At 43.7% G+C, this 26,530-nt stretch overlaps 1 protein-coding gene across 4 annotated transcripts; it reads right to left on the bottom strand.

Moving 5' to 3' along the window:
- Positions 1-318: 318 nt before the first annotated feature.
- On the bottom strand, positions 319-26,402 carry DIMT1 (DIM1 rRNA methyltransferase and ribosome maturation factor). 4 transcript variants are annotated; one of them, XM_056541389.1, is made up of 13 exons: positions 22,452-22,511; positions 22,391-22,417; positions 21,631-21,704; positions 21,454-21,540; positions 19,918-19,979; positions 17,763-17,856; positions 17,617-17,666; positions 17,152-17,275; positions 10,151-10,243; positions 8,658-8,722; positions 7,169-7,232; positions 2,487-2,593; positions 319-2,381 (listed from the first exon to the last, which is right to left on the bottom strand). In XM_056541389.1, the coding sequence occupies exons 1-13, from the start codon at positions 22,471-22,473 to the stop codon at positions 2,339-2,341; spliced, it is 912 nt and encodes a 303-aa protein (XP_056397364.1). In that variant the 5' UTR covers positions 22,474-22,511; the 3' UTR covers positions 319-2,338. The 4 variants fall into 4 exon arrangements, with proteins under 4 accessions (XP_056397364.1, XP_056397379.1, XP_056397371.1 ...); XM_056541404.1 differs by lacking the exon at positions 22,391-22,417 and having other exon boundaries at positions 320-2,381; positions 22,494-22,539; XM_056541396.1 differs by lacking the exon at positions 22,391-22,417 and having other exon boundaries at positions 321-2,381; positions 22,426-22,558.
- Positions 26,403-26,530: the final 128 nt, after the last annotated feature.

Genomic DNA, 26,530 nt, shown 5'->3' with positions numbered 1-26,530 from the left:
TTGTAAAAATTCAAAAACTGGGTCTACAAGAACATGCGAGTGTAAAACATTGAGATTTTGAATTTTCTCCTTCACTTTGCTGCTATTCCTGTGAAACACCTAAAGGGTTAAACTTTCAGAATGTCATTTTGAATACTTTGAGGGGTGCAGTTTCTATAATGTGGTCATTTATGGGGTATTTTTTAATATGAATACCCTTCAAATCCACTTCAAAACTGAACTGGTCCCTGAAAATTCAGATTTCGAAAATTTCGTGAAAAATTTGAAAATTGCTGCTGAACTTTGAAGCCCTCTGATGTCTTCCAAAAGTAAAAACATGTCATCTTTAGGATGTCAACATAAAGTAGACAAATTGTATATGTGAATCAATATATAATTTATTTGGAATATCCATTTTCAAAGTAAGAAAAATGCTAAATGTTAAATTTTTTCATCAAATTTTGGAATTTTTCACCAAGAAATGACACAAGTATTGACGGAAATGTACCATTAACATAAAGTAGAATAGGTCAACAAAAAACTCTCTCGGAATCAGAATGAGAAGTAAAATCATCAGTTATTAATGCTTAAAGTGACGGTGGTCAGATGTGCAAAAAACACTCTGGTCCTTAAGGTGAAAATGGGCTTGGTCCTTAAGGGGTTAAAGAGAGAAGAGGCTTACTGAATTAAATTGAAACCGACAAAAGTAGTAATAATAATTTACTGAAAATACTGAAAATAAACTGAAAATCAGACATTGCTTTTAAATGAAATTTTTATGAAACTAGCCTGGACAAAAATAATGGTACGCCTAGAAAAGACAGGAAATATATGTAACAGGGACATGGTAACCTAAGGTGTGTCCTGGAATTAGGGTCACAGGTGTCTCTAAACTTGTAAAACAGTCAGTCACCTATTTAAAGGGTGAAGAGTAGTCACCTTGCTGTTTGATGTTCTGGTGTGTACCACATTGATCATGGACTGCAGAAAGCCAATGAGAGATTAGAATGGACACCTTCTTTAATGCTGTCCACAAAAGATGTCTGGGGTATTCCGCCCCAGACATCTTATTCCCTATCTAAAGGATAGGGGATAAGATGTCTGATCGCTGGGGACCTCCGTGATCTCTCCTGCAGCACTTCACCGTTCATGAGCTGCAGGGAGCAAAGATTGCTCCGTGGCTGATGATGGGTGATACAGTGGCCGGGGTATTGTGACGTCCCGCCCCCTCAGTGCAAGTCTATGGGAGGGGGCGTGATCTTCGCTCCGCGCAGCTCATGAACGGGGGTCCCCAGTGGGGGGACCCCCGCAATCAGACATCTTATCCCCTAACCTTTAGGATGACACGGGCATCATATCCGGTTGCTGTAAGAAACCGGGACCAACGGCTGATGCCGGACATCGCCGATTGGGCTGATGTCCGGCATTAAGCCTTTAGACACAGCGATCAAAGTTGATCGCTGTGTATAAATGAGGTTAAAGGGGTATTCCAGGAAAAAACTTTTTTATACATATCAACTGGCTCCAGAAAGTTAAACAGATTTGTAAGTTACTTCTATTAAAAAATCTTATTCCTTTCAGTACTTATGAGCTTCTGAAGTTAAGGTTGTCCTACAGAATATAAGGTGACAATTTTACCGAAAACTGCACTACGTAGAAACGGAAGCCGCTGAAAATTACCACATTTTTTAAAATTTTCCCCACAAATAATTTTTTTGTGGTTTCGCTGTAGATTTTGTGGTGAAATTAATAGAATTACAAAGTAAAATTGATGGCGCAAAAAACAAGCCCTCATATGGGTCTACAGGGGGGAAAATTAAAAGTGTTATGATTTTTAGAAGGTGAGGAGGAAAAAACTAAAGTGCAAAAATGAAAAATTGTCAAAGAGGGAAGGGGTTAAGAAAAATGAGGTTAGAAAATGACCTATTAATTTCTATGGGTGAATGATTCTCTATAATCTGGGCACAAAGCGGGTAAGCTAAATCCATCACCAGTTGTCAGCAGTGGATCTGCATAAGCATTTCATTGTTATCCTTTCAGTAAAATTACAACACTCACTGCAAGCAAAGTGTTTTCAGAGCATGAAACTAATATAGAAATAGATGACAAGCATATAGAACACGGACGTTAAACTATATACACGTTTTTATTATAATCTGTAGAATGTAAGCTCTATGTACAGATAAAGCAATGACAGCTCCTGCCTCTTATCTACATGGCCAAGGTCAGACTGGCTGATGATTGTATCTGACGTCCACCCAGTTACTGCCTCTGTGCAGATACCAAATAATATATAAAATACAATATCCAATTAACAAGTCATATTAAAAATCACAGTAGGAAAAAATCTCCAAATAATTTAAGAGAAGTGGATTCCATCGGCATTAAACCCATGAAGTAACCTGTGGAAAAATAAATATATATAAATAGGTAATTCAGATAAACTTAATAAATAAATAATTTTCCAGAACTAGAAAAAAAGAAATAAATTATCAACATGAAATCACCTGATAAAGTCATCTATGTCCATAGTACGGGCTCGCTTTTCACAAAATCCGGTGTCTGTCAAGATCTTTTCAATTTTCTCGGCTATGCTGAAGTTTTCAGGGATTGCCTGTGTCAGAAAACAAGAGAGTGTATGTCACATTGCAGTGTAAGGTCCCGTACAGATGTCAGGTCTCCTGTCTACATTACTGTACTGACATTTATATGCAGGATATATATTCCCTGGTTGTAGAAAAAAGCCAAGTGAAGTTTCCTGCATCCCCAAATGTCCCCTCTGGCTGTCCAATCCCAGCATGACAACATGGACTAAAGAGCTGACCATACACATTAGATTGTTGTTGGCGGATTATGACAATGGTGCCAAAATCCAGGGCTGTGGAGTCTGAGTCGAGGAGTCGGACGAAATTTTGGGTACCTGGAGTCAGAGTCGGCAAACAATGCACCGACTCCTACCAAATTTAGATTGGTATAAAAAAAAAAAAAAAAAAGCTTAAAGTTTAAATGTCCCAATTCACAAAAAGTTATAATTAAACACTTCTCTACTTTAAGAATAAAGACCAATGCATGAAGTGCCTCACATAACCGCAAAATTAACATGTTAAGTGACCTTGAAGAAGCATGCTTTTCATGTGCTTCACTATATGGCACGCAACACACAATTAGGAGCGGCAATACTTATACTTTCCATAGTTTTGTCTTCTGCTGTTACAGGGAACCAATGGGTAACCTAGCCTCTCACTGATAAGGGATTAAGTAAATATGTTTTTTGCAGGACTAGAGACACTTGTATAAGTGAAGGGAATGGAGGGTCAATAGTTCAAGACTGAAGCTGTAAACCATTGGAAAAACTGCTGCCATTCAGCTAAGGCTATAAAAACTTGTAAACTCGATTGTTAGGTACTCCGCCCCTAGACATCTTATCCCCTATCCAAAGGATAGGGGATAAGATGTCAGATCACCGGGATCCCGCTGCTGGGGACCCCCGGGATCGCCGCTGCGGCTCCGCGCTATCATTACTGCACAGAGTGAGTTCGCTCTGTGCGTAATGACGGGCAATACAGGGGCCGGAGCATCGTTACGTCACGGCTCCGCCCCTCGTGACGTCATGGCCCGCCCCTCATTACAAGTCTATGGGAGGGGGCGTAACGGTCTTCATGCCCCCTGCCATAGACTTGCATTAAGGGGGCGGGCCATGATGTCACGAGGGGCAGAGCCATGATGTCACGCTGCTCCGTCCCCTGTATTGCCCGTCATTACGCACAGAGCAAACTCGCTCTGTGTAGTAATGATAGCGCAGTGCCGCAGTGGCGATCCCGGGGGTCCCCAGCAGCGGGACCCCGGCAATCTGACATCTTATCCCCTATCCTTTGGATAGGGGATAAAATGTCTAGGGGGCGGAGTACCCCTTTAAACATGACTATGGGATTCTACTAGGGAAATCATGTTTTATGATAAATGCCCCTTCCTGGATCCTCCCACTGCCCTATCTTCAGCAGCAGATCAGCACACAAACTGTTCAATACAGTAGACTGTTGGCTTCCCAGACAGTAGTCCTGTGGTAATGACATGTATGTTGCCTTTCTTTCCTTCAAGGAATGTATAAAATACATTCGCATATTAATACAGAAGAGTCAGAGGTACAAAAAAACCGCCAGAGTCGGAACATTTATCTACAGACTCCACAGCCCTGACAAAATCTAATTCAAACAACAAGGATGTGGAAATCCTATCACCTGACGCCCAGGACATGCAGTTCCGGATACCGGGCAGGTATATTTTTCAAGCCTTTAGCCCTACTTCGGGCAAGACCGGCAAGGGCTCGGACCTGAAAGCCCCAAACAAGCACGGCGGCGCTCAGGGTGTAAGTAGCCATCTCGTGACTCGAGCCTGCTCCATACCCGGTGGCCCCCAGCTGATTTCAGTAGCTGGGGGCTGCCGCTAATAGGCGGCATGTGCAGCAGCCAGCTATTAACCCTTTAGATTGCACTGACAAAGCTGACAGTGACATCTAAAAAGGGACATGTAAATGTTCCCTGGGGATCTAGTGGAGTGGATCATCCCCCGAACTGCAATCGCTTTATCAATGGAGTGCAGAGCACACAGATTAATGGAGTTTAATAGAACTGCATTGATCTGTATGAGAAATCTAATGATTTCTCCTAAAAGTCCCCTTAGGGGACTAAAAGTTCAAACAAAAGTTTAAAACACACACACACACACACGGACCCCTTCCATATTAAAAGTTCAAATCACCCCCTTTTCCTATATAAAAAAAATAACATAATAGGTATCACTGCGTGCATGTCCATACTATTAAAATATAACATTATATATCCCAAGCATTAAATGATGTAAATGTAAAAAAAAAAAAAAAAAAAAAAAAAAAAAAAAAAAAAAAAAGGAAAACATGGCAAAAACTATACAAATTTGGTATTGCTGTAATCAGGCCGACCTAATGTTTCAAAATAATATGTTCGTTTGTCCACAAGGTAAATGGTGTAAAAAAAAGAAAAACAAACAAATTAGCAAAATTTTATTTCCCCTCTCATACACACTATATATATTTTTTTTGTTTCGATGCATATGCTATGGAAAAATAACGTATATACTCGAGTATAAGCCGACCCGAATACAAGCCGAGGCCCCTAATTTTACCCCAAAAACCCAGGAAAAGTTATTGACTCGATTATAAGCCTAGGGTGGGAAATACATCATCCCCCCATGTAATCATCCAGACCCCCGTCATTATCCCCGCCTGTCAATCCCTTCATCAGTGGTCTTCAACCTGCGGACCTCCAGATGTTGCAAAACTACCACTCCCAGCATGCCCGGAGAGCCATCGGCTGTCCAGGCATACTGGGAGTTGTAGTTTTGAAACTTCTGGAGGTCCGCAGGTTGAAGACCAATGCGGCCTTCGTCATCATCCAGCCCCCCCCCCCTTTTTGTTTTGTACTCGCCTCCCCTCGGCGGGAAGTAAGGGTGAGCTGGTCCGGGCCATCTATGCTGCAGGGACCGTACGGTGGGGATGGCTAGTCGTTGCGGGCTGTCCATTTTCACCGGGGGGGGGGCGCCTCTTCTCCACACTTCGGGCCCGGACTAGTGACGTTGCCTTGACGACGACGCACAGGGACGTTGCGCATGAAAGTCCCTGTGCGTCGTCGTCAAAGCAGCGTCACTACTACGAGGCCCCCCAGTGAAAATGGACAGCCCGCAACAACTAACCATCCCCACCGGACGGTCCCTGCAGCATAGATGGCCCGGACCAGCTCCCTCTAACTTCACACTGTAGGGGAGGTGAGTACAAAACAAAAGGGGGGGTGGGGTGTCTGGATGATGACTAAGTCCGCAGTGGTCTTCAACCTGCGGACCTCCAGAGGTTTCAAAACTACAACACCCAGCATGCCTGGACAGCCGATGGCTGTCCGGGCATGCTGGGAGTTGTGGTTTTGAAACATCTGGAGGTCGGCAGGTTGAAGACCACTGATGAAGGGATTGACAGGCGGGGAGTTCACTCGAGTAAGCCGAGGGGGTCGTTTTCAGCACGAAAAATCATTAGAAAGTATAAATCGGTCTCTCACAAACCAACCCCCCCCATGGTTCTTTAGATGAAAAGACATAACTATTATAGAGCGAGAAGGAAAAAAAAAAATAACTAGTGCAAAAAACGAAAATTGGCCCAGACAAGTGGATTGTCATGAGGGACAAGTAGATTGTGCTCCCATTTTAGTCCCTTGGACAAGTAGTTTTTTTAATTTTTTATTTTCACACCCCTGAACGATCTATTGTTTCCTGGGATAGAAGTGTCATTAAAGAGAACATATCATGGCTTTCATGTTGTCTAAACCACAAGTCATTGGGGCAGTCCCCAGAGGCTTCTCTCCTCCCCTTCAGCCTTAATTGATAGATCTCTCCCTATACCCAAATCTTTCAGTGAAGGCCAATAAGATGGGGAGAAGCTCCTGTTTGGCCAATAATCTCAGTGTATTAGGACCCTTAGGCTAGCTATACAAATTGGATAGCTGTCTAGCCATACCCATGCATGCTCAGCTCCAATAAGTGTGCATGTGTTCTAAATTAAGAAAGGGAAATAATCCACTGCCAGACACCTCTACCTTGAGAAGAAAAATAATTGGGCATGCTGCAATCCAACTCACTGACACTTATTCACCAGAACATATGATTTGGAGGAAACCAGGGACACCCCAATACACATTACTAGGTAGGTCATCCGATACTGATGAAATTGGCGGGTTCAGTAGACCTTCTTATGTGCATGGCCAGCTATAAGGGCAGTGTCCATATTATCGTAGTATAGTAAAGAAATGTGAACATAATAAACCAAGGCTAGACACATGTAGTGAGCTCATACTGTGCCACACATATGGAAAATAAACCTAAATGCTCATTACCCAAGTGCATTGATGATCTAAATCCTCAGCTTTCTTATTTTATCTAGACACTTATGCAAAAGGGAAGGAAAGAAGAACTAAGCTCAGAAAAAACATGACATCTTCTATATACTGATGGTTAGTAGAGTCCACACAGCCTATAAGACAATATTGTATCTGTAACTTCTCACTTAATTCCAAAAACTAAATAACAAAATATTAAAAATAAAAAGCGAAAATGTGATGATGTGTAATGGTTATAACAAAGAGGTTGCATTCTGCATGATACCACTTACAATGTTATGGAGGGAGCAGTGTATCCTATAGTTTTTCTCCAATAGCTCCTGGACTGCACTGGACCTGCAAAAAAAATAAAAAAAATAAAAACAAAATAAATATGTCATATACCAAGCACGAATCCACAAATGGGATAGTATACATGTTAATGAGGGAGATGGCAATTATTGTATTATATGGCCAACATAAGGGTACAGCTAGCCACTGACCCTACAGTTTTATCAGAAAAGCCTCCAAACTGTTATTGCAGCAGATCAAGGTGTGGAAAGGGAGCAATCCAATAGGATGGAGTTGCATCAGCAGAACTGCCAGCTATGTGAAGGGCTTGTTTAGACTCTAAGGGTACGTTTACACTGAGTAATTCTAGAGGAATTCAAGCAGAAAAATTTCCGGCCAGGAAAAAATGCTAATGAGCTAATTACATATTTCAGTGGACTGTAATTTCTAGCTTTACCGTGGGGATTCCGCATGAATTCCACGCAAATTCAGTTGCAAAAACGATTTTGAGCAGAAAATTTACCATTGACTTCAATAGACTTCTGCTCGCATATTCCGCAAGAAGAATGAACGTGAAATCCGCGGTGGAATTCCGCCAACGGCATTTACTCAGTGTGAACAGTGCAGAGTAAAATACATTGAAGTCAATGGCAAAAAACAGATGTTCAGCCATTTCTGAGCAAAGAATTCAAGAGGAAATTACTCGAGTAAATTCCTTTTGAATTACTCAGTGTGAACGGACCCTTAAAGGGGTATTCCAGGATTTTTTTTATTTGACTATGCTACGGGGGCTGTAAAGTTAGTGTAGTTCATAATATAGTGTCTGTATCTGTGTGTGACGGTTTTCTCACAATTCTTCTGCGATTTTCACTCCAATATTTATTTTTAACAGCAAACAAAATGACTGTTGTCTCTGATTTTTCCCAGGTTGCAATGCGGCCGAGACCTGACTCACTAGTCAGCTGATGACAGGGAGCCTGTCTGCTTCAATGGGTGAAGCAATCGGTTGGTGGGAGAGAGATCAATCTGCAACTTATGCAACAGCTGTAGGCACCTTGATTGAAAACCACAGGTCTTTTGAATGGAGTCTGCTCATTTATGTTTCAATGGATGGGGTGGCTGATGTGTGGGTGGGAGGAAGATGGAATTATGGGATTTGTAGGCTAAAGAAGAAAACTCAAACAGGAAATACCAGTTCACAAAAAGCTAGCCACAGTGTTATGGTAATCTCACAACATAGCCATTTAGCCCCAAGACAAGCGCAGATCCTTCCTAAGCATGTCCATTACTGTCTGCCAGGTACGTACTAAAATCACCTTATGGTGGATAACCCCTTTTAACAGAAAAATGTTAGGAAATTTTTAATAAAGACTATTTTAAACTTTGCATTTTGTTAACAAATGAGCAATAAGTTTACCAACAAAGTTGTCCAAAGCCTTTAATGTTTATTGAGTTAGAGTAACATTACAAGGTTCAGTGTACAATACTTACTTAAATGATGCTGAAAGGGTTTTGTTTTTCCTTACAAATGCAATTCGCACCAAACCGTCCCATTCCTAGAGAGATAAAGAAAGTAAACAATTATATATTTCAACCAAGGCAATTGATGGAGGAAAAGATCTTGTACAACACACACATGGGGAATAAAGACTACTATTACTCCTACTAAAACAGACAAACTACTCCATGTCTGGGAGGGCTTTTCAAGGGAGCTTATCACTAGTAGAGAATAGCGAAGTTACAATGATTTGATTCGTCAGAAACTTCTCGGCTCGCCGTTTGCTGACTTTAGCCTGCATAAATGAGTTCAGATTTCAGGTGCTCCGGTGGGCTGGAAAAGGTGGACACAGTCCTAGGAGAGAGTCTCCAGCCCACCGGAGCACCTGAAAGCTGAACTAATTTATGCAGGCTAAAGTCAGCAAATGCCAAGCCGAGAAGTTTGTGACGAATTGAATCACTGTAACTTTGCTCAACTCTAATCACTAGTTTAATGCTGCCTGAACCACATGCAGCTGGGAAAGCAGCTCCGAGTCATTAGGGTGGTCCTTGGAGGCTTGATTGATAGATCTCTCTCTATCTGCCTATAACAGTGTTTCCACACCAGGGTGCCTCCAGCTGTTGCAAAACTACAACTCCCAGCATGCCCGGACAGCCAAAGGCTGTCCGGGCATGCTGGGAGTTGTAGTTTTGCAACAGCTGGAGGCACCCTGGTGTGGAAACATTGGCCTATAATGATAGATCTGTCAATCAAGGTGTCAGTACGACCTGATCAATCTAATCCCTGTTACTGGTCAATGTTACAACTATGAAACGGCAAAACTGTTCAGATCACAGATTAGGGAGCCTGTCAATTAGAGATGAGCGAACTTACAGTAAATTCGATTCGTCACGAACTTCTCGGCTCGGCAGTTGATGACTTTTCCTGCATAAATTAGTTCAGCTTGCAGGGGCTCCCGTGGGCTGGAAAAGGTGGATACAGTCCTAGGAGACTCTTTCCTAGGACTGTATCCACCTTCTCCAGCCCACCGGAGCACCGGAAAGCTGAACTAATTTATGCAGGATAAGTCATCAACTGCCGAGCTGAGAAGTTCGTGACGAATCGAATTTACTGTAAGTTCGCTCATCTCTACTGTCAATGTTTCCCTACTGCTCATAGTTCAGGCTGCATTAAACTAATAAGAAGTTCCCTTTCATGAATAAAACCAACGCATACTGAATGTTTCTGTGTATTGGTTTAAAATTGTGAGACATTTACGTCCAGGGCTGCCCCGCCATTTGTCCTCTATTGAGGATTCCTATTTACATTAAAATACATACACGCTGTACACACGCTACAGTTTTAGCTTTACTGCTGTTCGCTTGAGAAGACCCTGGTGTAAGCAAGAAAGCCATATAAAAACAATATTTGACTAATTTGATAGACGACACAGAAATGATTAGACATTTAACACGGCATGGTTTTGTAAGGGGAGAAGTGTGCTCACCTGAAAGTTTATGGGAGGAGGAGGATTTTTAGGCTCAATTCTAACAACGCTGGATTCCACTTTTGGAGGAGGTCGGAAGTTGTTCTTTCCAACCTGCAACAGTGCAAATTAATACAAGATATCAGACAAAATCTTAAGCCTTTATATACAACACAACCTCCATGAAGCACAGGAGATTGCACAGAGGTCTACTCATTCCAAATGCCATTCAGGCACAGATCATGTTCCATGACCCACACAGATCATTAACTTGACAGGGACACGTTAAAGGGGTACTCTGGTGGAAAACATTTTTTTTTTTTTTTTTAATTTTTAAATCAACTTGTGCCAGAAAGTTAACAGATTTGTAAATGACTTCTATTAAAAACTTTATCCTTCCAGCACTTTTTAGCAGCTGTATGCTACAGAGGAAATTATTTTCTTTTCGGATTTATTTTTTGTTTTGTCCACAGTGCTCTCTGCTGACACCTGATGTCCATATCAGGAACTGTCCAGAGCAGGAGAAAATCCCCATTGCAAACCTATGCTGCTCTGGACAGAGGTGTCAGCAGAGAGCACTGTGGACAACACAAAAAAGGAATTCAAAAATAATAGAATATCCTCTGTAGCATACAGCTGCTAAAAAGTACTGGAAGGGTAAAGATTTTTTTTTTATAGAAGTTATTTACAAATCTGTTTCTTTCTGGCACCAGTTGATAAAAAAAAAAAAAAAAAAAAAAAAAAAAAAAAAAGTTTTCCACCAGAGTACCCCTTTAAGCTGAACACTGCACCTGTTTGGTCACTGTCAGAAGCAGAGGACAGAACATGGGTGGCATGTTAGACTATATTCAGCTAACAATGACTGTTTGAAGAGAGGCAGGAAAAGCTCACTGTAAACTAAGATACATAGCTGACAATAACCTTGACCATTACCATTGCCATTCCAATTACCGTATATACTCGAGTATAAGCCGACCTGAGTATAAGCAGAGACCCCTAATTTCAACCCAAAATCCCAGGAAAAGTTATTGACTCGAGTATAAGCCTAGGGTGGGAAATACATCATCCCCCCCCTGTCATCATCCAGACCCGTCATTAACATCCCCATCATCATCACCGCCTGTCATCATCCAGACCCTCATCATCATCACCTGTCATCATCCCCAACCCCCTTCATCATCCCCTTATCATCCCCACCCCCCTTCATCATCCCCTTGTCATCATCCCCACCCCCCTTCATCATCCCCTTGTAATCATCCCACACATCCCCCTTCATCATCCCACACCCCCCTTCATCATCCTCTTGTCATCATCCCACACCCCCCCTTCATCATCCTCTTCTCATCATCCGCCCTCAGTGGTCTTCAACCTGCGGACCTCCAGAGGTTTCAAAACTACAACTCCCAGCAAGCCCGGGCAGCCATCGGCTGTCCGGGCTTGCTGGGAGTTGTAGTTTTGAAACCTCCGGAGGTCCGCAGGTTGAAGACCACTGCGGCCTTCGACATCATCCAGCCCCCTCTCACCCCCTTTAGTTCTGTACAGTACTCACCTCCGCTCGGCGCTGGTCCGGTCCTGCAGGACTGTCCGGAGAGGAGGTGGTCCGGTGGGATAGTGGTTCCGGGCTGCTATCTTAACCGGGAGGCCTCTTCTCCGCGCTTCCGGCCCGGAATAGAGGCGTTGCCTTGACGATGATGCAGAAGTACGTTGGCAATGAACGTACCTCTGCGTCGTTGTCAAGGCAATGTGACTATTCTGGGGCCGGGCCGGAAGCGCTTAGAAGAGGCCTCCCCGGTGAACATAGCAGCCCGCCGGACCACCTCCTCTCCGGACAGTCCTGCAGCACCGGACCAGCGCCGAGCGGAGGTGAGTACTGTACAGAACTAAAGGGGAGTGAGAGGGGGCTGGATGATGTCGAAGGCCGCAGTGGTCTTCAACCTGCGGACCTCCGGAGGTTTCAAAACTACAACTCCCAGCAAGCCCGGACAGCCGATGGCTGCCCGGGCTTGCTGGGAGTTGTAGTTTTCAAACCTCTGGAGGTCCGCAGGTTGAAGACCACTGCGGGTGGAGAGTTCACTCGAGTATAAGCCGAGGGGGGGTGTTTTCAGCACGAAAAATCGTGCTGAAAAACTCGGCTTATACTCGAGTATATACGGTAACCTTGACCATTTTAAAACACAATCTTGATCTCTGTTTACAAGGTATGTGTGCAGAGATCAGTACTGTCCTGTGGCCTTAACCCCTTATGGACCACGGGTTTTTCCGTTTTTTGCACCTTTGTTTTTTCCTCCTCACCTTCTAAAAGTCATAACTCTTTCAATTTTGCACCTACAGACTGATGAGGGCTTATTTTTTGCGCCACCAACTGTACTTTGTAATGGCATCAATCATTTCACCACAAAATTGATGGCAACCCCGAAAAAAAAAAAATTTGTGGGGCAAAAATTGGAAAAAAAAAATGCCATTTTGTAATTTTTGGGGTCTTCCAAATCTATGCAGTGCACTTTTTGGTAAAAATGACATTTTTATTCTGTAGGTCCATACGGTTAATAGGATACCTCATTTATATACGGTAGGTTTTATTTTATTTAACTACTTTAAAAAAATTATAACTACAGGCACCAAAATTAGTATGTGTAAAATTGTCTTCTTCTGACCCCTATAACTTTTTTATTTTTCCATATACCGTATTTTTCGCCATATAAGACGCTCCGGCATATAAGACGCACCCAATTTTAAAGGAGGAAAATCTAGAAAAAAAGATTCTGAACCAAATACTGTAGTAAAATATTTTATATCAGTATAGTTCCCCCACAATAGTTAGCAGTATAGTTCCCCCACAATGGTTGGCAGTATAGTTCCCCCACAATGGTTGGCAGTATAGTTCCCCCACAATGGTTGGCAGTATAGTTCCCCCACAATGGTTGGCAGTATAGTTCCCCCACAATGGTTGGCAGTATAGTTCCCCCACAATGGTAGGCAGCTCCTCCCCCCTCCCCCCACAATGGTTGGCATTATAGTTCCCCTACAATGGTTGGCAGTATAGTTCCCCCACAATGGTTGGCAGTATAGTTCCCCCACAATAGTTGGCAGTATAGTTCCCCCACAATGGTTGGCAGTATAGTTCCCCCACAATGGTTGGCAGTATAGTTCCCCCACAATGGTAGACAGTATAGTTCCCCCACAATGGTAGACAGTATAGTTCCCCCACAATGGTAGGCAGCTCCTCCCCCCACAATGGTTGGCAGTATAGTTCCCCCAAAATAGTTGGCAGTATAGTTCCCCCACAATGGTAGGCAGCTCCCCCCCCCTCCACAATGGTTGGCATTATAGTTCCCCTACAATGGTTGGCAGTATAGTTCCCCCACAATAGTTGGCAGTATAGTTCCCCCACAATGGTTGGCAGTATAGTTCCCCCACAATGGTTGGCAGTATAGTTCCCCCACAATGGTTGGCAGTATAGTTCCCCCACAATGGTTGGCAGTATAGTTCCCCCACAATGGTTGGCAGTATAGTTCCCCCACAATGGTAGACAGTATAGTTCCCCCACAATGGTAGACAGTATAGTTCCCCCACAATGGTAGGCAGCTCCTCCCCCCACAATGGTTGGCAGTATAGTTCCCCCACAATAGTTGGCAGTATAGTTCCCCCACAATGGTAGGCAGCTCCCCCCCCCCTCCACAACGGTTGGCAGTATAGTTCCCCCACAATGGTTGTCAGTATAGTTACCCCACAATGGTTGGCAGTATAGTCCCCCCACAATAGTTGGTTGGCAGTATAGTTCCCCCACAATGGTAGGCACTGGCAGCTCCCCCCCCCCCCCCACAATAGTTGGCAGTATAGTTCCCCCACAATGGTAGGCAGCCCCCCTCCACAATGGTTGTCAGTATAGTTCCCCCACAATGGTTGGCAGTATAGTCCCCCCACAATAGTTGGCAGTATAGTTCCCCCACAATGGTAGGCAGCTCCCCCCCACAGACATACAGCTTCCAGCCATATACAGTGTACGGCTGGAGGCTGTATGTCTGTACTGCTGCCCCCACAGTGTTCCGGTCACCGCTCCTCTGGCCCGGTGTCACAATCTACTGCTATGGCCTATGGACCATAGCAGTAGGTGCCGGGACCGGAGGAGCGGTGACCAGAACGCTGAAGATTACACAACGCCGGTCACTCACCAGGCCCGGCCGCACTCGTCCTCCTCCGGTCTTCCTGCGATCCTCCGGCGCCTCTATGGTTGTACGCACGGGACGTCACTGAGGTCCCGTGCGTACAACCATAGGAGAGGCGGAGGATCGCAGGAAGACCGCAGGAGGACCGGAGGAGGACGCGCATCAGCCGGGGAATGGTGAGTGACCCGCGGACATCCTTATGTCCCGAAAAGATTTTTCGGGACATAGGGATGTCCGGCATAGGAAAACCTATGATTTTATCTGCCCGGGCCGGCTCCCGTGTTTGGCTGCAGGCGGGGGCCGGCCAGAGCAGGTAAAAACTAATACTGTATATTAAAAACCAGGGGGCCTCCAGCTGTTGTGAAACTACAACTACCAGCATGCCCAGACAGCCTTTGCCGGTCCGGGCATGCTGGGAGTTGTAGTTTCAGAACAGCTGGAGGCACCCTGGTTTTTAGTAAACAGTTATTAGTAATTCACTTGCCCGGCGCCCGGAACTGTATGTTCCAGGCATAGGGCAATAAACATAGCCGGTGTGAGGGGAAAAATTCACCGGCGGTCATGAGGCTGCTGCGGGTGGGGAGCGGTTAGTCAGCGCTGTACCGCACCGCCGCAGCCTCTGTACTTACCGCTGACTTCCCGCTCTCGCCCGCAGCAGCCTCGGGCGTATATTCGCCGTATAAGACGCACCAACTTTTCCCACCACGTTTTGGGGAAGAAAAAGTGCGTCTTATACGGCGAAAAATACGGTACAGAGGGTATGAGGGCTCATTTTTTGCGCCGTGTCTGAAGTTTTTTTTTCGGTACCATTTTTGTTTTGATTGGACTTTTTGATAATTTTTATACATTTGTTAGGGTGTACAAAGTGACCAAAAATACGCAATTGTGGACTTTGGAATTTTTTTTTAGTGTACACCATTGACCGTGTGGTTTAACCCCTTAAAGGAGTAGTCCAGTGGTGACTCAGTGGTGAGCAACTTATCCCCTATCCTAAGGATAGGGGATAAGTTGCAGATCGCGGGGGGTCCGACCGCTGGGGCCCCCTGCGATCTCCTGTACGGAGCCCCGACAGCCCGCAGGAAGGGGGCGTGTCGACCTCCGCACGAGGCGGCCGACATGCCCCCTCAATACAACTCTATGGCAGAGCCGAAGTGCTGCCTTCTCTATGGCAGAGCCGGAGATTGCCGAAGGCAGCACTTTGGCTCTGCCATAGAGTTGTATTGAGGGGGCATGTCGGCCTCCGCCTAATGCGAGGGTCGACACCCGCTATCTGGGCCGAGAGCCGGGGCCCCGTACAGAGAGATCGCAGGGGGCCCCAGCGCTCTGACCCCCCGCAATCTCAAACTTATCCCCTATCCTTAGGATAGGGGATAAGTTTTTCACCACTGGACTACCCCTTTAAGGACTGAGGGGTTTTCGGTTTTTGCACTTTTGTTTTTTCCTCCTCACTTCCATATGATGGCTTATTTTTTGCGCCACCAATTCTACTTTGCAGTGTCATCAGTCATTTTACCCAAAAATCTACAGCAAAACGGAAAAAAAATCATTGTGCGACAAAATTGAAGAAAAAACGCCATTTTGTAACTTTTGGGGGCTTCCGTTTCTATGCAGTACATTTTTCAATAAAAATTACACCTCATCTTTATTCTGTAGGTCCATACGATTAAAATGATACCCTACTTGTATAGGTTTGATTTTGTCGTACTTCTGGAAAAAATCATAACTACATGCAGGAAAATTAATACGTTTAAAATTGTCATCTTCTAACCCCTATAACTTTTTTATTTTTCTGCGTATGGGTCGGTATGAGGGCTCATCTTTTGCGCCATGATCTGACGTTTTTAGCGCTACAATTTTTGTAGTGATTGACTTTTGATTGCTTTTTGATCGCTTTTTATTAATTTTTTCATGATCTAAAAAGCGACCAAAAATACGTTATTTTGGACTTTGGAATTTTTTTGCGCGTACGCCATTGACCGTGCGGTTTAATTATAGTTTTTTTTTTTAAATAGTTCGGGCATTTACGCACGAGGCGATACCACATGTTTTTTTTTATTTACACAGGTTTTTTTGGGGGGAAAAGGGGGGTGATTTGAACTTTTATTAGGGAAGGGGTTATATGACCTTTGTTAACTCGTTTTTTGCAGTGCTATAGCTCCCATAGGGACCTATAGCACTGCACACACTGATCTTCTATGCTGATCCCTGCAGAGCCATAGCTCTGCACGGATCAGCGAGATAGGGGCTCGATTGCTCAAGCCTGTAGTTCAGGCTTGGAGCAATCAAACCCCGATCAGACGCCGCGGACACAGGTAAGAAGACCTCCGCCTGCGTCCCAGCTGATCAGAACATAGCGATTTTATCGCGATGTCCCGATCAGCCCGACTGAGCTGCCGGGAAGCATTTACTTTCACACGCAGCGGTCAACTTTGATCGCCGCATCTGAAGGGTTAACAGTGCGCGGCACAACGATCGATGCCGCGCGCTGTTAGCCCAGGATCCCGGCTATGATTAGCAGCCGGGACCGACTCGGTGTGATGCGGGGTCACAGTGTGACTCCGTTTTTAACACCGGGAGCGGGCTTAGGACGTACAGGTATGTCCTAAGTCCTTAAGGGGTTAATTAACATTTTTATAGACATTTACGCACATGGCGATACATGTTTATTTTTATTTACATTTTTTTTTCCATGGGAAAGGGGGGGGGGCATAAATATACGCTCTTGGTTGTTAAGGAGTTAAAACACAACATGCTTCCAATTTACTTGACACAGGATAAAGCTGAACAATGATACATCATAATCCCTCCCCCTCTACATATCTGAATAAGTGAGCAGAGGTGGCAGAGCTGCTTTACCTTCATGAGGTGGTCCACACGAGCCAGTAGTTGAGTGTTAATGGACAGGCGGCAGTACAGCTTGTCTCCTGGTTTGGCCACCAGCCGCATTGCAAACTCTCTCTGAAACATCAGCACTGCACATCTACAATGACAGAAGAAAACAACTAATGATGTGCAGCAGAACACAAAGCTAGGAACAATGAAGTCCTAAAACTATAACCTTTGCCTTGTAGCATCAGCATTATAATGAGCTACAAAGACATTTCCTGAGCATATATAGCAGGTTTTCTCAGACCATGTGCCTCCAGCTGTTTCAAAACTACAACTCCCAGCGTTCAAGGACAGCTAAACACTTGGCAGAAGACACAACTGTTAAATGACTAGGGAATGCAAACCCAACTAGATAGGAGCCATGATGCAGTGCTGCCTGACACCCAACACATACTGTACGATGTCTATACATAAAGTAACTAGAGAACTCACTTGAAGAACGGTCTGTGAAGAAGCAGCTTGAAAACAAAGGGAGAGGAAATCTATAAAAGAAGGAAATGATCAGTCATATGGAGTATGATGAAGACTAACACAATGGAATGTCCTATACGTGTATGGGGAAGGGGACATTGTAATACCTGGTAGGGTAAATTGGCCACACACAAGTCAAAAAACGGGAGATCAGTCTTTAACACATCACCAACCAGGACCTGAAGTTTACTTGCCATAGGCCTGGAAGATAAGAATACGGAAAATACATCACTGCTATTGGTTCTGCATCGACCATTGACATGTATGTATAAAACATGGCTGAAAAAGAGTAAAGATTCTACAGTACAAATGACAAGAACAATGTTTATACAAAACAGAAGAATGAGGTTTGTGGACTGGTAGAAGATGATTATGTCAAGGAATATACCAATAACTTAGAACTTTTACTAACTGGATAGTATTATGGTGGTGGGGCCAATGCTACTTCTTTCTGTTTACTGACTATATAAGCTCCAAGTGCAACTCACCATCTGATCTAACAATTACATCAATATACATTTAACGGACACTCACAGATAAAAAAAAAAAAAAAACTTTTTATATGTTGTACATCTTGGCAAAACAATAACCTTTCTAATATACTTCATAAGAAAATGTTATTTCCTTTTTTATAGAAATCATGGTTTTGTCCAAGCTGATGCACAGGCATGGACAAAGTTCAGTAAGTGAGGGTGGGCTAGCACTCCTCTGTGTTCTGTCTGATAGGACAGGAGCGAGCACAGATGAGTACTGTCAGACAGGAGAGAGCACAGAGGAGTGCTGTCAGACAGGAGAGAGCACAGAGGAGTGCTATCAGACAGGAGAGAGCACAGAGGAGTGCTATCAGACAGGAGAGAGCACAGAGGAGTGCTATCAGACAGGAGAGAGCACAGAGGAGTGCTATCAGACAGGAGAAAGCACAGAGCAGTGCTATCAGACAGGAGAGAGCACAGAGCAGTGCTATCAGACAGGAGAGAGCACAGAGCAGTGCTATCAGACAGGAGAGAGCACAGAGCAGTGCTATCAGACAGGAGAGAGCACAGAGCAGTGCTATCAGACAGGAGAGAGCACAGAGCAGTGCTATCAGACAGGAGAGAGCACAGAGCAGTGCTATCAGACAGGAGAGAGCACAGAGCAGTGCTATCAGACAGAAGAGAGCACAGAGCAGTACTATCAGACAGGAGAGAGCACAGAGCAGTGCTATCAGACAGGAGAGAGCACAGAGGAGTGCTATCAGACAGGAGAGAGCACAGAGGAGTGCTATCAGACAGGAGAGAGCACAGAAGAGTCCTATCAGACAGTGCTAGCCCATCCTCACTTACTGGACTCTGTCCATGCCTGTGCTTCAGCTTGGACAAAGCCATCATTTTTAAAAATAGGAAATAACCTGTTCTTATGAAGCATATTAGTTACATAGTTAGTACGGTTGAAAAAAGACATAAGTCCATCAAGTTCAACCAGGGAATTGAAGGAATTGGTGTGGCGCGATATTGGGGAAGGGATGGGATTTTATATTTCTTCATAAGCATTAATGTTATTTTGTTCCAGGAATGTATCTAACTCTGTTTTAAAGCTGTTAATTTTTCCTGCTGTGACCAGTTCCTGAGGTAGACTGTTCCATAAGTTCACAGTTCTTATGGTAAAGAAGGCGTGTCGCCCCTTGAGACTAAACTTTTTCTTCTCCAGACGGAGGGAGTGTTCCCTCGTCCTTTGGGGGGGAAAGGTTAATGTTAATTTTGCCAAATGTACAATATATAAAAAGTTTTAGAATCTGACAGTGCCTATTTCAGGTATTTTTATTGCAAAAGTAATTGTAAATTCATTTGTAAAGGAAATTGTTATGACAAGCAGAAAGCGCCATCTAGTGGCACAGTTATTAGTTTGCTAATGATAACATATTTCACTTTCTTATCTAATGCACGCAATAATTATTTCCCCTATACATTTAAAAACATTTTTTTTTAAGCAACCATATTTAATCTATTGGCTTTTATCTCTATGATGAAAATGTATCAAATGAATGCAAAGAAAAAGTAGATTAGCAACATCAAGTAACCAATCAGCTTCCATATCTATTTTAAGAGACCTTTATGGTGTCATGGCACTGTACATGAATGATGAACAGCATGGCAGGATGGGGGAGGGAGGAGGCACTGCTACAGCTCAGCACCACCAGACTGATTCACTTTACAGTGATGAGCAAAACTAAAGGAATGATTATTTCTTTCCCCCTAGCAACTGTGTGCTGGCATCTATACTTACGTGCCCTGGACTCTCTTTTGAAGCTCAGCAACAAGTCGTGTATCAAGTTCACAAGCGACAACCTGAAAGAATTTGCATATTTAAGATGAGCAATACAACTGCAACTGGTGAACAGTCTTACTGTGTGATCATTTTAAAAACCCAGGCATCTACTTACTACAATTAATACATACACTGTCTGCTCTTTGACCCATTGGTGGTAGGGAAGAAGAAGTTCATGTCTTAGTCTCCTTTCTACAACATCTAGCAATACTTACTACTTAGGCTCCATTACGTATAGTACCATTAAAGCAAGAGAGCGTGGAGGAGAGCAGCATAAAATGGTTTGCCCTTGGCTATCCAGCACATGTGTATAAGTGGCATTCAGCAGTGCCTAAGCGTGTGCCCCCAAGCCGCTCCAAGAAGAGGAGAATTCATCTTCTGGGAAGTTACCGTATATACTCGAGTATAAGCCAACCCAAATATAAGCCGAGGCCTCTAACTTCACCCCAAAAACCCAGGAAAAGTTATTGACTCGACTATAAGCCAAAAGGTGGGAAATACATCATCCCCCGATGTCATCATCCAGACCCCCATCATCAACCCCCCCCCCCCCCCCCATCATCCCTGTTAATCCCTGCATCAGTGGTCTTCAACCAGCGGACCTCCAGATGTTGCAAAACTACAACTCCCAGCATGCCTGGAAAGCCATCGGCACCATCCAGACCACCCCCCCTTAGTTTTCTACTCACCTCCCCTCGGTGGGAAGGAAGGGTGAGCTGGTCCAGGCCATCTGTGCTGCAGGGACCGTCCAGTGGGGAGGGTTAGTCGTTCCGTGCTGTCCATTTTCACCGGGGGGCCCCTCTTCTCCGTGCTCCGGGCCTACCCCGACGACGCACAGGGACGTTCATGCGCAGGCTGCGAATGAACGTCCCTGTGCGTCGTCATCAACGCAACGTCACTAGGTCCGGGGCAGCCCCGGAGCGTGGAGAACGACTAACCCTCCCCACCGAAGTGAGGTGAGTAGAAAACTAAAGGAGGGATGATGACGAAGGTCGCAGTGACCTCTCCGCCTGTCAATCCCTTCTCAGTGGTCTTCAACTTGCAGACCTCCAGAGGTTTCAAAACTAAAATTCCATGCTGGGAGTTGTAGTTTTGTAACATCTGGAGGTCCGCAGGTTGAAGACCACTGAGAAGGGATTGACAGGCGGAGAGTTCACTCGAGAATAAGCCGAGGGGGGCGTTTTCATCTCAAAAAATTGTGCTGAAAACTCGGCTTATACTCGAGTATATTGTACTAGAAAAGTGACCACTAATATGGATACACTATCTGCTGTCAGTTTTGCAAACACAGTTCTTGCAAATATCTGTGTATGTGAAAAATAAAATATAATAAATATTTTTTTTATATATATATATATATATATATATATATATATATATATATATATATATATATAAAAAATACATTTTTAAGAAGAACATGGAGAGAGACTGTGGAGAGGAGGAAAAAGCTGGTACTTATAGGCCAGGAGTCTGTCATACTGAAGATCTTACCCTTTTTGCTTTCTCTAATAACTTGACAGTCATGTTTCCTGTCCCAGGACCAACCTCCAGCACCACATCGGTGGGTCGTATAGCAGCCTGGAAGACACAAAACAAGGGAGTCATCCACAAGTCACCTGTACTATTAGGAAGTCATTTCAATGGAAAGTATGTGTGTATATAGCTAACCTTCTCAATGATGCTGTTTACAATGAGGGGATTTTTCAGGATGTGCTGGCCGATGCCAGTGTTGAACATAACCCCTGAAAGTGAGAAAATAAAATACAGAAAGTTGTATTAGAATTTTTTGGAGTTCTCGATGTACCATAACGTCTTCCAGTAATAACAGCTGACTGCTACACATGGTATGGGACCAACAAGAAATACTGCTATACTTTTTCAAGATCTCTTCTTGCTGTCCTGATCACAGACCAGTTGGGTGCGGTTCATGTCTCATTTTGGGCCTATATTGAAGGATCTCCTGTTTTATATCCATGATAGAAGACTGCAATTAGAGATGAGCGAACTTACAGTAAATTCGATTCGTCACAGACTTCTCGGCTCGGCAGTTGATGACTTATCCTGCGTAAATTAGTTCAGCCTTCAGGTGCTCCGGTGGGCTGGATACATTCATAGGAAAGAGTCTCCTAGGACTGTATCCACCTTTTCCAGCCCACCGGAGCACCTGAAAGCTGAACTAATTTATGCAGGATAAGTCATCAACTGCCGAGCCGAGAAGTCTGTGACGAATCGAATTTACTGTAAGTTCGCTCATCTCTAACTGCAATGTATGTCACTATACACGAATACTTGAGGACACATAACGCATAGTAAAATACCAAATTATTTTTGCAGTAAAAACAGGTTAATCTGTGCGGAGAACAGTGACAATTCAAACTGAAATCCACACTGTAAAGCCCATTTTCAATAGGACTTTGAATTTCGCCACCTATTTTTGCTGCTAATTCTGTGCGAAATAATCACCGTTTTTGGGCGGTGCAGATCCTCAAGGTATTTCCTCAGTGTAAACATTCCTTAAAAGGAGGTCATACATTTTCAATAACTGTCAGATGGACATTGGGGGAGATTCAACAAAACCTGTCCAGTAGAAAATTTGCTAAGTTGCCCATAGCAACCAATCGGATCGCTTCTTTCATTTTTGAAAAGATTTGATTGGTTGCTATGGGCAACTAAGCTAAATTTTCCTCTGGACAGGTTTTGATCAATCTCCCCCATTAACTCTCCCAACCTCCCCATACAAATGAATGTTTGGCAAGGCTGAACATATATATATTGTTTATGGGGAGTGGAGAGGTGAGCTGCTTCCTGACAGCTATGGCGCTGGGTTATTCCTGCCAGAATAACAGGAGAAGGTGGAATAATCCATTAAAGGGGTATTCCAGGAAAAAAACTTTTTTTTATATATCAACTGGCTCCAGAAAGTTAAACAGATTTGTAAATTACTTCTATTAAAAAATCTTAATCCTTTCAGTACTTATGAGCTTCTGAAGTTAAGGTTGTTCTTTTCTGTCTAAGTAATCTCTGATGACACCTGTCTCGGGAAACGCCCAGTTTAGAAGAGGTTTACTATGGGGATTTGCTTCTAAACTGGGCGTTTCCCAAGACAGGTTTCATCAGAGAGGATTTAGACAGAAAAGAACAACCTTAACTTCAGCAGCTCATAAGTACTGAAAGGATTAAGATTTTTTAATAGAAGTAATTTACAAATCTGTTTAACTTTCTGGAGCCAGTTGATATAAAAAAAAAAAGTTTTTTCCTGGAATACCCCTTTAACCTCTTAAGGACCCATGACGTATGCGTACGTCATGAGTCCCAGTCCTGCGATATAACACGGGGTCACACATATCGCGGCGGGCCCGGCGTCATAGTGAAGCATGGACCCGTTTCTAATAGCGCACGGCACTGATCACTGTGCCGCGTGCTATTAACCCTTTAGCCGCGCGCTCAAAGCTGAGCCGCGCGGCTAAAAATGAAAGTAAAAGTGCCCGGCTAGCTCAGGGAGCTGTTCGGGATCGCCGCAGTATAATCGTGGCATCCCGAGCAGCTGTAGCACAGGAGGAGGTCTTCTTACCTTCTCCTGTGCTGTCCGATCGCCGAATAAATGCTTCAAGCCTGAGATCCAGGCTTGAGCATTCAATCGCCGAAAACACTGATTGATCCATTCCTATGGAGATGGATCAATCAGTGTAAAAGATCAGTTAATGCAATGTTATAGCCCCCTATAGGAACTATAATATTGCATAAGAAAAGTGTAAAAAAATCATTAACCCTTTCAATTATCCCTTCCCCTAATAAAAGTTTGAATCACCCGGCATTTCCAAAAATAAAAAAAACATTATGTAAATAATAATAAAAATAAACATATGTGGTATCGCCGCGTGCGGAAATGTCCGAATTATAAAAATATACCGCTTTTTAAACCGCTCGTTCAATGGCGTACGCGCAAAAAAATTCAAAAGTTCAAAATAGCGCATTTTTGATCACTTTTTATACCACAAAAAAGTGAATAAAAAGTGATCAAAAAGTCTGATCAGAACAAAAATGGTACCGCTAAAAACTTCAGATGACGGCGCAAAAAATGAGTCCTCAAAGTGCCCTGAACACAGAAAAATAAAAAAGTTATAGGGGTCAAAAGATTACCATTTTAAACGTATAAATTTTCCTGCATGTATTCCTGATTTTTTTCGGAAGTGATACAAATTCAAACCTATACAAGTAGGGTATCATTTTAACCGTATGGACCTACAGAATAAAGATAAGGTATCATTTTTGACAAAAAATGTACTGCGTAAAAACAGAAGCCCCCAAAACTTACAAAATAGTGTTTTTTCATCAATTTTGTCGCACATTGATTTTTTTTCCCGTTTCACCGTAGATTTTTGGGTAAAATGACTAATGTCATTACAAAGTAGAATTAGTGACGCAAAAATTAAGCCATTATATATAATTTTAGGTGAAAATTTTTAAGAGTTATGATTTTTTAAAGTTAAGGAGGAAAAATTGAAAATGAAAAAACGGAAAAAGCCCGGGTCCTTAAGGGGTTAAGCCCGATCCTTCCCTCCACTAACATCATTGCTGGGAACTCTGCAATCTCCTGTATGGTGTCCCGGTCTTACCCCTCCTCGGTGCACTCCGGCCCCCACCATCCCGTACGAGAGCGTAGGCTCAGAAAGTCACACTGCAGTCAGCGTATAGCCGGCCGCAGCTATGTCCTGCCTCGGCAGGCATGTAAGGAGCCGGCCTGGCAGGGAGCAAAGCAGCACCGGAGGAATGGGATGCCCAATGGCAGAATGGGGGAACGTAGGAAGTTGAGAATGTTGTTTTTTTTTTTGCAGCCTGGGCACAGGGAAAGTTAGAAGTTTAGCACCGCATTTCTCCTTTAATGCATATATGGGACATACAGCAATAACACTGAGGACCCAGCTGAGACCTTTAGGCTAGGTTCACACAAACCCCTCCGGAGATCCCGAATGTGCCCAGTGCTGTTTGAATAAGTCGGTGCTAGGACCGTGTGGACATTGCTGCCTTATAGATGGCAACGAATTCTATCCTAAAGAATGAGCAATCTCATTCTATTGGCAGCAAATTTCAGTGGTGTGCATTGGAATCCCATTGCCAGCAATAAGATTCTGCTGCACCGTTTCGAGTGAAATTCCACTTTATTCTGTAGTGTGAACCTAGCCTTATTGTTTATGTCCCATTCCAACATCTACATTCACGAAATCATTCAACATTTCTGTTCTATCGTACATACTCCATTGCAAGTGGTTTGTAATAAGGTATTGTAAACATTTCAGTCACAGAAAGTTATCTTAGCTGCTACAAGTTGTGATGCAGTAAGTCAGCGTTATCTAAGGCCGGGTTCACACTACGATTTTGCTATACGGTTCCTGTATCAGGTTTTTGATTAAAAAAAAAACGGATTCCTCAAAACCTGACTAAACTGTATCAACACGTGTATACACATTTTTAGCTGTATACGGTTTGAAAAAGGATGTCCGGTTGCACCCATTTTTTAAGAAAAAAAAAGTATACATTTTGAACTTTTCACTCCATTATGAATAAAGTTTCACTTGTTTGATTGAAATTCCAAGAAAAAAAATGTGGAAAGTCAAAAACCGTATGGTGAAAACCGGATGGAACCGTACGCACATACAGTTCTGTATGGTTCCCATTGACTCCCATGTTAAAAAAAAAACGTATACGGTTTAATACAGGTTTTCACCCGGACCAAAAACCATGGTAAGCCACGGTTTTCTGTCCAGAAAAAAAAAAAGTAAAAAACCGTGTGGTGTTAAAAACGGAGACAAACGTATACATTATGGTGCATACGGTTTTGAATGGGAAGTCTATGGGCACGGTTTTCTGTGCGGTTGCATACTTTTTCTTAATGAAACCATCGTGGTGTGAACCCACCCTAACCAGTGTGCCTCCAGTTGCTGCAAAACTACAACTCCCAGCATGCTAGAATTTGTAGTTTTGAAACGGCTGGAGACACTGTTTGGAAAACACTGCAGTAAGGTGACACTGCTGCCATATTACTACAGAAGTGTCTGGTGCCACCTATACACTACTCACCAAACAGTGGCTCTCTACAGGTGTTGCAAAACTACAACTCCCATCATGCCCAGACAGCCGCAGGCTGTCTGGGCATGATGGGAATTGTAGTTTTACAAAACCTGGAGAGCATTGTACTACTTACTACATGGCACATCTACCATAAGAAGGTTACATGAAGTAGCTAAATGCTCCACATAAACCACAGGTTGCCTACTCCCATAGCGCCCCCAGGTGGTCGGCCCCTCACCCTGGCTCCGGATCTCCTGGTGCTTACGACTCTTCTTCTCAGCTTTGACTTTCGGCATCTTGATCCCACTTTCCCGACTACACAGCCACAACGTGCTACACTTCTGCCCGGCGCGGTGCAATGACGTCACCAGAGCCGGACACTCTAGCCAGAAGCATGCCGGGAAGTGTAGTTCTGATTTCCCGAAGTGACTTTTCCTCGAGAAGAATACTGCAGTGAATGCGGGGCGCCCAAGGCCGCGGTCATAGATGACGGTGTTCT

Source organism: Hyla sarda, chromosome 1, assembly GCF_029499605.1.
Source record: "Hyla sarda isolate aHylSar1 chromosome 1, aHylSar1.hap1, whole genome shotgun sequence".
Classification (NCBI taxonomy): domain Eukaryota; kingdom Metazoa; phylum Chordata; class Amphibia; order Anura; family Hylidae; genus Hyla; species Hyla sarda.
This window is presented reverse-complemented; position numbering and strand designations above follow the sequence as displayed.

Excerpts from the sequence above, each read along its gene's own strand:
- DIMT1 (XM_056541381.1), bottom strand. The coding sequence starts at position 26,327 with ATGCCGAAAGTCAAAGCTGAGAAGAAGAGTCGTAAGCACCAGGAGATC. Across the intron at positions 21,541-21,630 it reads TAAACAGCATCATTGAGAAG|GCTGCTATACGACCCACCGA; the intron begins GTTAGCTATATA and ends TGTGTCTTCCAG. Across the intron at positions 7,233-8,657 it reads ACCCTTTCAGCATCATTTAA|GTCCAGTGCAGTCCAGGAGC; the intron begins GTAAGTATTGTA and ends TTTTTTTTGCAG.